This window comes from Carassius gibelio, chromosome A7, assembly GCF_023724105.1.
Source record: "Carassius gibelio isolate Cgi1373 ecotype wild population from Czech Republic chromosome A7, carGib1.2-hapl.c, whole genome shotgun sequence".
Taxonomy (NCBI): Eukaryota; Metazoa; Chordata; class Actinopteri; order Cypriniformes; family Cyprinidae; genus Carassius; species Carassius gibelio.
In genome coordinates, this window is record NC_068377.1 from 32149176 (window position 1) to 32163260 (window position 14085).

At 37.5% G+C, this 14085-nt stretch overlaps 1 protein-coding gene across 1 annotated transcript in view; it reads right to left on the reverse strand.

The window, feature by feature from the left end:
* Positions 1 to 2090: 2090 nt before the first annotated feature.
* focad (focadhesin) overlaps positions 2091 to 14085 on the reverse strand; it is a 41361-nt gene continuing 29366 nt past the window's right edge. Inside the window, exons 24-44 of the mRNA XM_052602562.1 lie at positions 13402 to 13443; positions 12943 to 13051; positions 12736 to 12852; positions 11720 to 11958; positions 11539 to 11628; positions 11216 to 11366; positions 10562 to 10681; positions 10220 to 10342; positions 9759 to 9836; positions 8028 to 8099; positions 7799 to 7901; positions 7117 to 7197; positions 6915 to 7043; positions 6699 to 6814; positions 6070 to 6330; positions 5863 to 5952; positions 4818 to 4995; positions 4614 to 4711; positions 4148 to 4399; positions 2694 to 2769; positions 2091 to 2544 (exon numbers count right to left, since the gene is read on the reverse strand). Of these exons, the coding sequence (XP_052458522.1) occupies positions 2471 to 2544; positions 2694 to 2769; positions 4148 to 4399; positions 4614 to 4711; positions 4818 to 4995; positions 5863 to 5952; positions 6070 to 6330; positions 6699 to 6814; positions 6915 to 7043; positions 7117 to 7197; positions 7799 to 7901; positions 8028 to 8099; positions 9759 to 9836; positions 10220 to 10342; positions 10562 to 10681; positions 11216 to 11366; positions 11539 to 11628; positions 11720 to 11958; positions 12736 to 12852; positions 12943 to 13051; positions 13402 to 13443 (2599 nt within the window). The 3' untranslated portion in view covers positions 2091 to 2470. The remainder of the gene's footprint in view (positions 2545 to 2693; positions 2770 to 4147; positions 4400 to 4613; positions 4712 to 4817; positions 4996 to 5862; positions 5953 to 6069; positions 6331 to 6698; positions 6815 to 6914; positions 7044 to 7116; positions 7198 to 7798; positions 7902 to 8027; positions 8100 to 9758; positions 9837 to 10219; positions 10343 to 10561; positions 10682 to 11215; positions 11367 to 11538; positions 11629 to 11719; positions 11959 to 12735; positions 12853 to 12942; positions 13052 to 13401; positions 13444 to 14085) is intronic.

Here is a 14085-nt window from a genome sequence, read left to right on the forward strand (position 1 = left end):
CAGTAGACACACAAATCTGAAAATGAGCATCTTCACCAAAAAATACTGTACATAGCAGTTTACAGATATTTTTTATCTTATAGCCCACAGTGAATAAGAAAAATAATCAATAGATTTAAAAAATAAAATAATTGTACAAATAAAAATAGTAATAAATCTCACACAAAAACCCAATAAAACCATATAATATTAATAACAATAATATAAATAATAATAATTAATTGTTAGACGCCTTTCAAGAAAATCAAGGACACTGCATAAAAGGAAGGTGATAAAATACAAAATACACAGCTACACACACACATCAAACAATCAAATCACTAAAATCTATTCTAAAGAGTTAAGTTGTAATCTGAGCTTTGAAAAGGGAAATAGAATCCAGCTGCAAATGTGTTGTGGCAAAGAATTCCATATTTTTTATTATTAATATGGGAACCAAAAGAAAGCATCAAATCAAATATAATACCAAGACTTTGCACCTGGGTGGAAGTACTAACCAGGGAGCTATCGATAAGCAGGGTGAAAGATTGAGGTTAGGATAAAACGGATCTAGACCCAACAAGAAGGGCCTCAGTTTAGTTGGTATTTAACTTTTAAAAAGTAATTAGTCATCCATGTGTTAACATACTGCAAACATTTAGTGTTTTCAGGAGGAGGATCGAAAGCAAAAGGTTTTGTGGATATTTACAATTGTGTATTATCAGTGTAAAAATGTGTTGATGCAATACAGTACATGCAAAAAATGTGACCAACGGGTAACATACAAATAATAAATAAAAGCAGATCCCAAAACTGACCCCTGTAACATGCTCTTGATTGAACAAACTGCTTCCTGTCACTTATAAATAAGATGAAAACCATAGAAGTGTATTATCAGCTATTCCAATACAACTGAACTGTTCCAATAAAACTGAATGACTAATAGTATCGAAGACAACAATAATATCTATAAGAATAAGAATAGACTAGAATCTGCTGCAAGGAGAAGATCATTTGTAACTTTAACGAGAGCTTTTTTTTTTGCTGATTTGATCTAAAACCCAACTGAAATTGCTCATAGAGATCTTTACTTTGCAAATATGAAATTATTAGGTTTACTACATCCTCATTCCTCTAGTAGTATTGTCCAAACTAAACAATACTGACAACATTGACCTTAAAATTACTTAGTATATTACTCAGTGTTATTTTAGCAGCTACTATAGTTTTTTATGAGTATGTTTTTATGTTTTCTATATAATTGAGTATTTTCCTTTTTTTTTTTTCAATGTCTCTATAGTCTTCATCAATTTATATTTTAGTTTGAGTTATTTTAGTGCATTAGGTGGCAACATTTAAAAAAATATTTTTTGTTAAAATTTGTTAACGCTTTAGAATAAGGAACACATATTCACTATTAATTAAGACTTTCCCCCAATACATTTTTTATTTGCTGCTAATTAATAGTTAGTAGTCGTTAAGTTAAGGTATGCGATTTAATTAAGGGATCTAAGACATGGTCATGAATAAGGCATTAATATGTGCTTTAGAAGTACTAATAAATGGCCAGGATGTCAGTAATATGCATGTTGATAAGAAGCTAGTTAATAGTGAGAATTGGTCCTTAAAATAAAGTGTTACATTTGATTTCAAGTAAGAACATTTTAATGGTTTAGTAAAATAATCATGATATTACTTCACCAGCTGTTTTGAATACAGAGTGAAAATGGGTATAACACAACTGGAAAGGGAAATGAGGAGAGTATCATCTTTAAAAGCAGATGGAGACAAAACAAACTCAGATTTGCCTGACAGTTTCATGCAATGAGAACCTTACAAGTCTTCAAACAAAACATGACTCATAATATCAAATGTGAACTTTTTTGGAATTTAGTTACGAAAACCCTCACCCTCGTGTCTTTCCAAACTTGTAAGACGTTTTGCTGAAATCCGAGAGCTTTCTGACTATTCATAGAACATATGGAGTGTCCACATTCCTCAAACTCGTTTGGGAGTTTTGACAGATAGTGTCACCTGTCCTTCCCCTACTTCCCCTGAATGAGAAGGCTTTCGGTTAAAGGAAACAATAAATTACAAAGTTTCAAATCAGCTTGAGCTGGATTTCAAGTCTTTATTTGAAGTACAGTTATGCACAGAGCACAAGCTTCTTTGAGCAGAAAAATAAACTTGGTGTGGCACAGATGTTTATTTTCCAAACTTAATTGGTTACAGAAAAACGCTCAATACGTTTTACAAGCAATACATGAAAGTGGGAAAATTATGCTTTCTAAAGCCATTTTTATGCATTTCTCTTTTGTTCTTATAATATGGTATACACACTTTCAATCTATTAAACATGTCAGTGTTCAATCTGGTTTCAGATGGGTTTATCACTTGAGTATTGGAACTAGAAAGTATTTGCTTTGTTATGCAACTCTGAATATGCATGTAAACAAATGGTGTCCTTGGTGTGTGGCTGCTTTCAGGGAGGTCACCAACCATACGCCCTGGTCCACACACCCTTCTTCTTGAACTCAGAGCTGGATCTCAGAGCCATTAGAGTCGCTAAGAAGGAATGAGATACAAATGAGTCAAATGGGAGATTTGTACTGTACGTCACATACTTTTGCTTCAAATCAGATAATAATCTTTTGCTTCTTGTTATCTACAGAATTTTAAAACACTAATAATTTGACTAAAACATTGTGTCTCACCTTTGGCTGTAAGTAAGGCAGTCTCAGAGAAACCTAGTTTAGGACCTTCTGTAATACTGAAGAGCCAGTCGATGAACTGATGGCATGAAGAAGAAAGATTGGGGTTGGTAAGTTGTAGTTTTTTTTTTTTTTAATTTAATGAAATTAATACTTTCATTTATAAAGGAAGTATTAACTTGATCAAAACAATACATATAAATGTTGTTCTTTTAAACTTTCTATTCAAGGAATTATGAAAGAAAGTTTCAGAACATTGTTAATAATGAGCAATGTATCTTGAGCAGTAATTCAGCATATTAGAATGATTTCTGAAGGATCATGTGACACTGAAGACTGGAGTAATGATGCTGAAAATTCAGCTTTGCATCACAGAAATAAACATTTTAAATACACTCAGCTAAAGGATTATTAGGAACACCATACTAATACTGTGTTTGACCCCCTTTCACCTTCAGAACTGCCTTAATTATACGTGGCATTGATTCAACAAGGTGCTGAAAGCTTTCTTTAGAAATGTTGGCCCATATTGATAGGATAGCATCTTGCAGTTGATGGAGATTTGTGGGATGCACATCCAGGGCACGAAGCTCCCATTCCACCACATCCCAAAGATGCTCTATTGGGTTGAGATCTGGTGACTGGGGGCCATTTTAGTACAGTGAACTCATTGTCATGTTCAAGAAACCAATTTGAAATGATTTGAGCTTTGTGACATGGTGCATTATCCTGCTGGAAGTAGCCATCAGAGGAAGGGCACATGGTTGTCATAAAGGGATGGACATGGTCAGAAGCAATGCTCAGGTAGGCTGTGGCGTTTAAACGATGCCCAATTGGCACTAAGGAGCCTAAAGTGTGCTGTCCTCTAGCATCAACAAGGCATTTTCGCCCACAGGACTGCCGCATACTGGATGTTTTTCCCTTTTCACACCATTCTTTGTAAACCCTAGAAATGGTTGTGCGTGAAAATCCCAGTAACTGAGCAGATTGTGAAATACTCAAACCGGCCTGTCCGGCACCAACAACCATGCCATGCTCAAAATTGCTTAAACCACCTTTCTTTCCCATTCTGACATTCAGTTTGGAGTTCAGGAGATTGTCTTGACCAGGACCACACCCTTTTCCTAATAATCCTTTAGGTGAGTGTATATCCTAATAGAAATCAGATAGACTTTTAAATTGCAACAATATTCACCACTACTGTTATAACTATTTTTGACAAATAAATGCAGCATTAGTGAGCAAAGGAGACTTGTATCAAAAAATAAAGAGAAAAAAAAACAACCCCAAACTTTTGAAAAGGTTACAATTTTCTAACTTAATTCACTGGATCTGTGCAATGGACATCAATACCAAAAAATTGTGCTACTTGTATTTTTCTAAGCAGAGTTAAAAAAAAACCTTCAGCAGAACCACACATTTTGAAACTATAAAACGAGAGATGAAAGCTGCCTTGCCTTCTGTGACTGGGATTTCCACGGCTCTTTGCAGAGTAGTTTTTTCATGCTGCATGGGATTGCAAGAAGGCATGACGCGACCGACAGCTCTGTGATAGCAGGGTTGACACAGAGGTCATGGGACAGGTCTGTTGTCAGAGAGGACTGTTCCCAGGGAAACCACTGGGCCCTGATTCCAATGAGAAGCGGAGCACAATGATCAGCCCAAGACACCACTGCTGCAGCAAACACACCGAGGAGGAAGTCTGTTCCCTGCAAAATGATGACAGACACGGCTAGTATCCTGCTTCCTGCTGCTGTGTTTTTATCATTAGACCTACAGCAAGGCAACCAAAAACACTTTGCAGATGGCAGGGACTACTCTTTAAAGAGACAAATCCACATATGATTGTAAATCGAGCTAAAAGACACCAGAGCCCAATAAATTACAAGAACAGAAGCAACAGCGCAGTTATACTGAACATACCTCTATAACACTGACACATTTAACAGAAGGAGATCCGTATGCAACATTTCTGATGTGCCCCATTAACTCCAAAAGCCACTCCATTCGTTTAGAGACCCCTGAAAACAGACAAAACAATATGCTTTCTGAATCAACATAACATGATGCAAGTTCATCAGAAAGGAGGCGCTTAAAATGGTTAATGTGTTAGCATTATTAAGATACCTGTACTGGGACTAGAGGCGAAGCGTGATTGGTGGAGGGCCTGCAGGAGAAGCCAGCTGATTCGTTTCTTATTCCCCACCTGGAGGATGGTACTGATGACATCATTGAGTCCGAGCAGAGGGACTCTGCCTTTAGAGGTCAGGTAGCAGAGGATGAAAGCTGTTTTTTCCACATTAGCCTGTAGAGGGAGCAACAAACAAGGGCGAACTGTGTGGGGTTGTACATCTGTTGATTTAATGTCTCCAGCCACTGTCAGAGTACTTTTCAGCAAGTCATTTAACTTGTAAATTGCTCTGAAATGGCTGCAATATAACAATGATAAATTACAAAACAGCAGAAGCTGTCCTATGCTCTTATGATTATGATTATCATTAATTATCATGAATAGAGAAGAAAACTTTCCATGGATGAAAGCATAACTATTCATCACTGCAAACATTTACGCATTATGCATGCATTATATTTGAAGAGAGAGAGAGAGAAATTGTAATAAATGAGCCTCATTACTGAAACCAACAATTTAGAAATACAAAAAAATCTATATATTTCGGGATCCTTTTAAAGACATGTTGCCTGGAGGCAGAATTTCTGGAATAATGGAAATAAATGAATCAAAGTCTTTACTGATGCCAGAACTACTAAACTACTGTAACGGCTTCTAATCGAACTGGCGTTTTTCAAAACAGTCATATTTTCATAAATTAACAAGAGGCTGGAAGCATATGGTTAGGGATGAAGATATAAACATAAAATACATTACAAGAGGTTCTGCTAATGTGTTATGAAAATGTCTATAAAGAAATATAAATGCTGGCATCAGCGATTCATTGTTAAATTCACCATGTACATGTTAATGAAAGACATCAGGCATTTCATTTGGATATCCCTCAGACATTATCATCTTTTTTTATGCATCTTGTGCTTGCAAAGTGAAATAATGGGTTCAATACCCCAAGGCGAGATCGTATGACTACATATCATGATGAAACATTTAAACACAATCAGATTTATAAAGCTATAATTCACGAACAGAGTTATATAATACCTCAGTGACTTTAAGTATGCGGTCAATCTCAGTGTCGCTCAGTTCAGACAGACACGAACACATGGCTTCATACAGGTGCACCTCACCAGCCTACAGAACATCCCAAAAACACAAAAATATCACTGGATAGAAGTAGAACTGGCTAAACGTTTGAGTTCTTAGTCAACACGTTTGACTATAAAGCATCTTCAGACTGCTAGGACATACAGGGATATTATCAGGTAAGAGGTTGTAGATCTTTTCAGTGGTGGAGCACAGGGCAGTCCAGCAGTTTTGGGGCGGGTTGGGGACCGCCATGGCTTTGGACAGCCCACGCAGGATGGACAGGCACAGGGGCAGGCGATGAGGACGTGTGTCGGGTACAAACTGCTGGACTGCCAGACTGTCCACGTACACCTGGAGTTTGTCTTCAGCCACGTGCTTCATCCAGGAGTTCAGGCACTCGTACAGAGAAGCCCTGGAGTGCATCTGTGGAGCGTACAGATGTTGAGAAAATTACAGCAGACCGAGAGAAAATTACAAAACAGTATGACATTTCCAAGCCGGAAAGCCATGATGAACTACTAACAGATGATAACATTATGAGCTAATTAGCTACTAATTACTACTTTACTTTTAAGCATCTCTGAAAATAGCATTAGACTTTACAAAGCTCTCAAAAGGGATAATGACTAACAAAAGAGTACAAATTAGATCTAGCCTACCACTAAAGAGCGCCAGTGACAATTAACCAATTGAAAACTGAAATACCCAGCAATAATTCTTGTATGAAGACACCAAAGAGACACAGATGTGTGACAGAGACACGAGAGACGCACACAGAGAGAAATACTCACACTCAGGCTGTGAACCAGGGGAGGCACAAGCCAGATGCCGAGGAAAAGTGCGGCACTCTGGGAAGACTGGGCCTGACTGGCAGCTAACGCTAAACAGTGATGCTGCACTTCCTCTCCTATGACAGGCACAGGTGAGCACTTCAACACCATACATCCTCAGAAATGACACGGTAGGGCATTTCCTACAGAAAATTCATTGACGAACAGGAAGCTCACCAAAGCCGAGTCTCATCAGCGGAGAGAGGATGGCGCTCCAGTTGACTGGAGGATACTGGAAGCTTCCACCGACCGTCACTAACGCTGCCAGCACCGTCTTCACCAGGTGTGGAGGAGTGAACTCAGGTCCTGTACACGATCACAACTCTAGTTAGCAATGGAATCACTTTTTATTAGATATTAGCATTAGATTGTGCATTACCTTTTCTTCCCGCTTCGGTGATGAAGTCTACTGAAGCTCGGATGACACTTTTCTCTGGGAGATAACCAAAGTCCTGAGGAACTGTTAAAGCGGGATGAAAAAGTATGTTTTATTGCTTCTTCAGCGGTGAATGAACATTTGTACAGTATCAGTACTTTATATAAAGATGATTTTTTATTATTAGTAGTAGTAGTAGTAACAATACAATAAATAATATATATTTTATTCAATTATAAATTATTATTATTAACAATTATTATTAACAACAATTATTATGTATTCATATATAATAATAATGGTATTAAAATGTATTTTGTAATTATTCATTTTATTATTAACAACAGATTTTATTATTTTTTTATTTAAAAACATCTATGATTTATTATGATTAATAACTACATCAGGAACGAATATATTATTTTTAACATATTTATTTAAATTTGTACCATTTTTGAAATATTTTTTAATAGCGTTATACATTTTGTTCAAACAAAAAGATCTCTATTTTTTTTTTTATTAACATCAAGAATAATAATTAACATAAAAGTAACAAAAACAACAATTATAATAATGTGTTTTAATATTATTATTATTTTTTTATATATTATTATTTAATTATTATTGCTATTATTATCATCATCAACAATGATAACAATAGTAGTTTGTAATAAAGACAGAAGACCTGCGGTTCGACTGTGGCTGCTGGACATGTGGGCCAGATGCAGGTGTCCAAGCAGACATGCTCCGTTAGACTGCAGACCTATTGTTCCTGAAAAAGTGATGATCTAGTGCGGAGGATGGGCATGAGAGCAAGAAAAAATAAATAACACTTAACTTACTTCAAACCATTGTTTTACTTCTAGTATACATATTTAATTTTAGAAACATATTTTTGATGCATGGTTTCTAACCTGTGTAATGGCTCGGATGACCTCGTTCAGTCTGCTCTGCTGCTGTGAGGACTCCTCAGATTCACTCTTCATCTAATGGAGATAAAAACACACTTTCTGAAGGTCAAAAGGTCCTAGGACACAGCAAAATTCTCATACTGGATCATTTTAACCCTTCAGTACCCTCATGTGGCCAGCTACTGTTACTGCCATTTATAGCCTACATTCACCTTTCTCCAGCAGCTAGCTTTTACAAAGGATATATAATTGCTGACATCTGCGTTCTTACCTGTACTTGCAAAGTTAGTAAACAGTGTTGAACTAAAAAGAGAACAATCAGTTGTTAAAATCGTGTTTGTTAGTGTCACTGGTTTGAGGGGATTTACACAAGTTTAGATCTGAAAGGATCAGTCACCAGCTAAATGAGCTACACTCAAGTTTTTAATCCAACCGATGAGGCCATTTGAATGCGCTGAAATGTGCTTTAAAGTGTTTATTCAGTGACTTTAAGTTGCTTGAAGACACATTAAAACAAATCTTTTCATCAGTGGGACGGCAGAGTAATCCGAGACATTCACAAGGCTCTGATTCACACTGAGAGAAAATCCTCACACACCGCTGTCAAGTCCCACCAGTGACCCTTCCTGGCTACCATCCAAGTATAGAGGCATTTACATTTAAAAAGGCAAGACGGCATTCGCTGTGTGTGTGTGTATGAGTGTCTCGAAAGTGGGTGGGCAGGGAGGAGTGTAATTTGCCACACAAAGACCACCCTGGCACAGGTGTGGGTGAAAAGGCCAGTGCCCATACGAGACTCGCATTTAATGGCACCTCACCATACGATAATGGACTTAATGTAGGGTAATATACGAGAAAGTGATGTTTTATGATATTTAACATCCACTAGGGTGGGAAAAAAACATTCTAGCTGTAGGACGTAAGATTTATTACACTGCTAGGGCCTTATCATACACCCGGCGCAATGCGACGCAAGGCGCAGCACAAGTGTGTTTGCTAGTTTCAGTCCGGCGCCGTTCGCATTTTCCCGTCCAGCGCCACGTTGTTTATTTAGCAAATGCATTTGCGCCCATTTGTGCGCCCATGGGTGTGCTGGTCTAAAAAAGAGGTGTTCAGGTGCATTGCTATTTTAAGGAGCTAAAAATAGACTGCGCCATAGACAACTCAAACCTGGTCTAAAGTCTGGCTCAATGTTTTTTCTTTGTTATTAAAAGAGCATACACACTGCTTATTAAACACAGGGACGCACATCAGCACACAAACATGCCAAATATTACAAATTAAAGGATTGCAATGCATAATAATTTTTTGTAGGCTAATTAAATATATATATATATATAAATTTGCCTATGTCTTTGCGCTTGCCAAATTCCGCTATGTAAATAGCAAATCCGCCATGGCACGAGCGCAACTGGCTCTTAAAGCGAATGGAAGATGAGACTCTGACTGGTTTATTGCACGTTACGCCCAAAAAACACCCATTACTCATTAAGAGAATAGGGACAACCTGTTTAGACCATGCGCGCCAACCGTTTTTCTGTCGTTAAAATGCACCTGCGCCGTGCTCTTTACACTGTGTTTAGATTGTTAAAATAGGGCGCCTACTGTCTTATTTTCAAGTCTTGCACTGAAGGTGCTGAATGGCGACACATACATCTTACACTGACACAGTATCTAGCATCCTGCCATGGACAAATACAACACAAGGCTTGATATAAGCACGAATAACATTACCTGAATGAGAGCCATCTCTGATCCCACTAATGCGATCAGTCCATTGAGGGCAGACAGCCTCTGCATTGTGGGACAACCCTGGAGAAAGAAAAACAATTACAGTTTAGGTTCTCCCTCATCAAAGCTGAGATTCAGTGTTGATGCCTGAGATTTCTAGATCAAAACTAAGACACTGGGAAGAGAAAGACTTAACCTTAAGTCCTAATCCTGGCCTTGTGCCTTCGCTCAGATCCTGATATATCGTTCACTTACTATGGCACTAGTCAGGGAGACAATCTACATGAAGTCGACTGTTTCTTTCCACTTCCCACTGACCTTTTTAACCAAAGCAGCTTTGGTATGGATAATAAAGTGGTTGTCTCACATAAAAATATGGCCAGCATGCCTTACATGAATACATAAAGGCAAAATGCATAACATATGGAAACAATGCATTTGGAGCCCAATATAATTGACTTCACCTCTGCCAGCAGTATCTTGGTCCAGGCAGCCAGCAGACGAGGCTGGATGTCTACCGCTTTACCATGACCAAAAGAAGAGAGTCCAAACACTGTGAGACCCAATGCCAAAGCAAAGCCTGGTGTCTAAAAAAAAAAAAAAAAAAAACAGAATAAATGACAAAGTCCGTCTCAAAAAGTCATGCACAAAAACACAACAAAGATATCTTCTTTAATACAAAACCAAACTGTTAAAAAATTAATAGCTACAAATTTTAATCAAGGAAGACAAATATAACATCTTTTTTAAATAGCTTTTATCTTAATGCATGACTCTCCTTACAAACAGAGGATTTCAGCTCTCACCTGTTGGCTTTCCTCTGTCAGAGTGCGCAGTGTGTTCATGCTTTCCTCAGCCTTGCTGGCCTCAATAATGCCTGCACTAAATGCTGAAACTGCAACACACGCCACAGAATAGGCCAAAACCTGACACCCGACAGAACAGATGCACAAAAATGACCACCATTAAAAGTATTTAGTTGTAAGTAATGAAAAAAAAAAAAAAGTTGTGCGTTCACTGCATTAAAGTAAAAATTCTGTCATCAACACCAATGTTTGTCAATTTGTAAACACTGTTCAGCTTAAGCAGGACTTACAAAACCTTTTCGTCAGCTGAAAATACTTGTCATTCCTAAGATATTTACCTGATAGTTGAGATTTTAAGCTATTATTTCAATAATTTCAACACATTTGCATGTTCATGCTTTGCTGATGAGGATGTTACTTAATGGTCACATGACATGAAGGTAAACAAATGAAATAGAACATGCTTTTATGAAGTATTTTGATTTTTACTATCATCTATTTATTTGAATTTCATATTTTTATGAATTTATTCATTACTAGCTTTTCATCATTTTTGTACATTTTTTTTAGGAAATGTACATTAAGAAGGATCAAAATACCAAGCCATTTCTCAAGTAAAGATTCAAGACAACACTCAAGTCAATATGGTTTTACCTCCTGCTGCATGCGGCTCATATTGCTGCTGTCCTGCAGGCTCTGCAGGAGTCTGTCCAGCGTTAGAGACACATGCACACCGTCCCGCTCAGACTGACTACTGCTACTGAGAGAACTGAGTACCAACCCCACACCTAACACACAACCAGCACTGAGAGAGACAAAGAGCAAACAGACATTTAAGAGTCTGTTAGTGTACAGCAGAAATGAAGAATATAACTCATAAATACATATTTTAGATGTGTGTGCAATAAGTTGTAGATGTGCATGCAACTAAGTTGTACAGTTGTAGTAAACACTAAAATCAGATTCCATGGACTAACTTGTACTCCAGATTTGTATTAAAGCAACAGTCTTCCAGTCGTTCCAGATGTTTCACTAGCAGCTCTGCTACCGACTGCCCAGATATATCACTGGAGTAAACAAGCAACCGCATCAGTAAACATTCATCAAACAAGATATAGACTGGAGTTCTCTGTCATGGTATGATCACTCAGCACACACCTGACTCTCTCGTCATGCAGCCAGGCTAGAAACATGCCCAGAGCCAGGCCGCTGTGAAACTGGAGTGCCTGAGACTCGTCTGCGGAGGGCGAGCCTGGCAGTCCCGCCTCTAGGGTGCCCAGTATAGCAGGAATGTTCTTTTTGCACGAGGTTACCAGCACCGGCACCAACAACGCCAGCCCCAGAGCAGCACAGGAGCGTGCGATCACACTCGCTGTGTTCTCACCCGAGTATGAGCGCTAAAATGTGAATGTCATTTTTAAGTTATAATATAAGGGAAAAAATACAATAAGCAGCGATTAGGTTTCATTTGTTACCCATCAAACTACTGATCAAAAGTCTGGGGTTGGTAAGATTTTCAAAAAGAAGTCTCTTTTGTTCACCAAATCTGCATTTAATTGATCAAAACACTATTAAAACATCTAAATGTTGAATTTATTTACATTTCTATCCGTATTGAAAACTCAATATTTTTGGAAACTGTGATGCATTTTTCAGGATTCTTTTGATGAAAAAGATCAAAGGAGAATAATTTATTAGAATTATTTTGAAACATTCCAAATGTCTTTATTTTCATTAATTTCCTTGCTGAACATAAGGATTTATTTATTTGAACTAAAATGACCTCAGGCTTTTGAACAGTAGTGTAGGTATCATGAGCCAACAACGAACAATACTTATGCAGTATTTATTCATGTAGGTCTACATATACTGTACATTAATACATTTGTAAAATTTGAAGTCATCAACATAAATGCAGTTATATTTGTGTTATGTAATGTTAGTAAAATGTTAGCTCTGGATGCATTAACTAATGTTAATAAATCAAACCTTATTATTATAATGTGTTACCAATATGGCATTACTACTAGCTAAGGGGCAATACAATGGACTTTCATAGCATATGCATTAAGAACACATAATATTTGAAGGATTTAACTAGTGTGTCCTTAATGCACCAATAGTGGAATCTGTAAAAATCATTGAAATGATTTCCCGAGGGAGTTATAACTCACATGAATGAACCATGGGAAGACTTGTGCTTTAGGGTTACTGTTACTGCTAACAATGCTGAGCAGTGTGTCAATCACCATCGTCAGCCAGTGAACTGTGGGAAGGAAGTCCGGACCCACCTACGAAAAGAAAATGACAGTTTATTGGGAAGTTTTCCAGTGTTTTTTTTTTTCAGTAACCAGAAACTAAATAATAAAGCTGCATCTAACCTCAAGTCCACTTTCAGACTGTGTAGGGAGGTTGCTCTCATATCTGGTTAAAACAACAGCCAGGCCACTTAGTGCCAGGATAGAATTACCTTGAACAACTGGACTATCTCTGTCATAATGGAGACAAAAAGATAAAATGTTAATCCACATATAGACTGATTTTAAACAGAACACACTGCAGCAATGCTGAATGATTACTAGGCCCAAATACTGTATGTGGATTGTGTGAGCAATTATAAGCTTACATTTAATCGATAAAACACTGAGAACACTTTCCTAAAAGACGACAGTGAATAAAAGCAAACTGCAGATTCTGATAACAAATCCCTCTGTTTACTAATAAAACATTTTGAAAAGAAAAAAAAATAGATAGTTCTAAGTTTTAGCTTAGAAAAGACAAAACAAGGGTCTTATGATGTTCTTACAAACCTAAGAATATCAGCAGCTTTAGTAACTTACTTGGCAGCAGATTTGACCACATCAGTCAGTTGGTCTCTGACCCTGAGGAAAGACAGAAAGAGGGATATGATTTAAGGTGCTCCACAGACTGACAAGAAGAGCTTTCATCTCCTCAGGCAATGATTTAAGAGCCAAGGACCACGTGCATGGCTTCATACAGAACAAGGGGTCCCAAAGTACTGAGACCACATTGAAAATCTGGGATTCCTCCAATTTAAACATGGGAAAGCAGGAGGATTTTGAAACATTTTAAGCAACGAAACTTAATGACATCAAATTAATAAGAATTCTCTACTAATTCTACTGTAGTTGCAGTTTTAAAAGGCCAGATGTTCTTGCTTTCACTGAAACACTAGATTGTCTTTGTTCGAACCATTCTCAAATCACACAGGATCGCTTGATTTTCAGTTCTTACACAAACTAATGGAGTTAACAAGAGATAAAGAAAATCCTAAGTCATTTATTTTCATTCTTCAATGGAACATTTAACTCAAAATTGTTATGCATATAATATAACTTAAGAAGGTCAAGCATTTTTTGGACCCCACTCTGACAAAATCAGACACGTCTACCTCGTTTCCTCCAGTTTAAACCATCTTTAATTGACATCTCTTTCTGCGGGGCAAAAGCTGTTACCCTACAATCTCAGTGGTCTCGTACCATCCACCCCTCCTGGCATGCTTC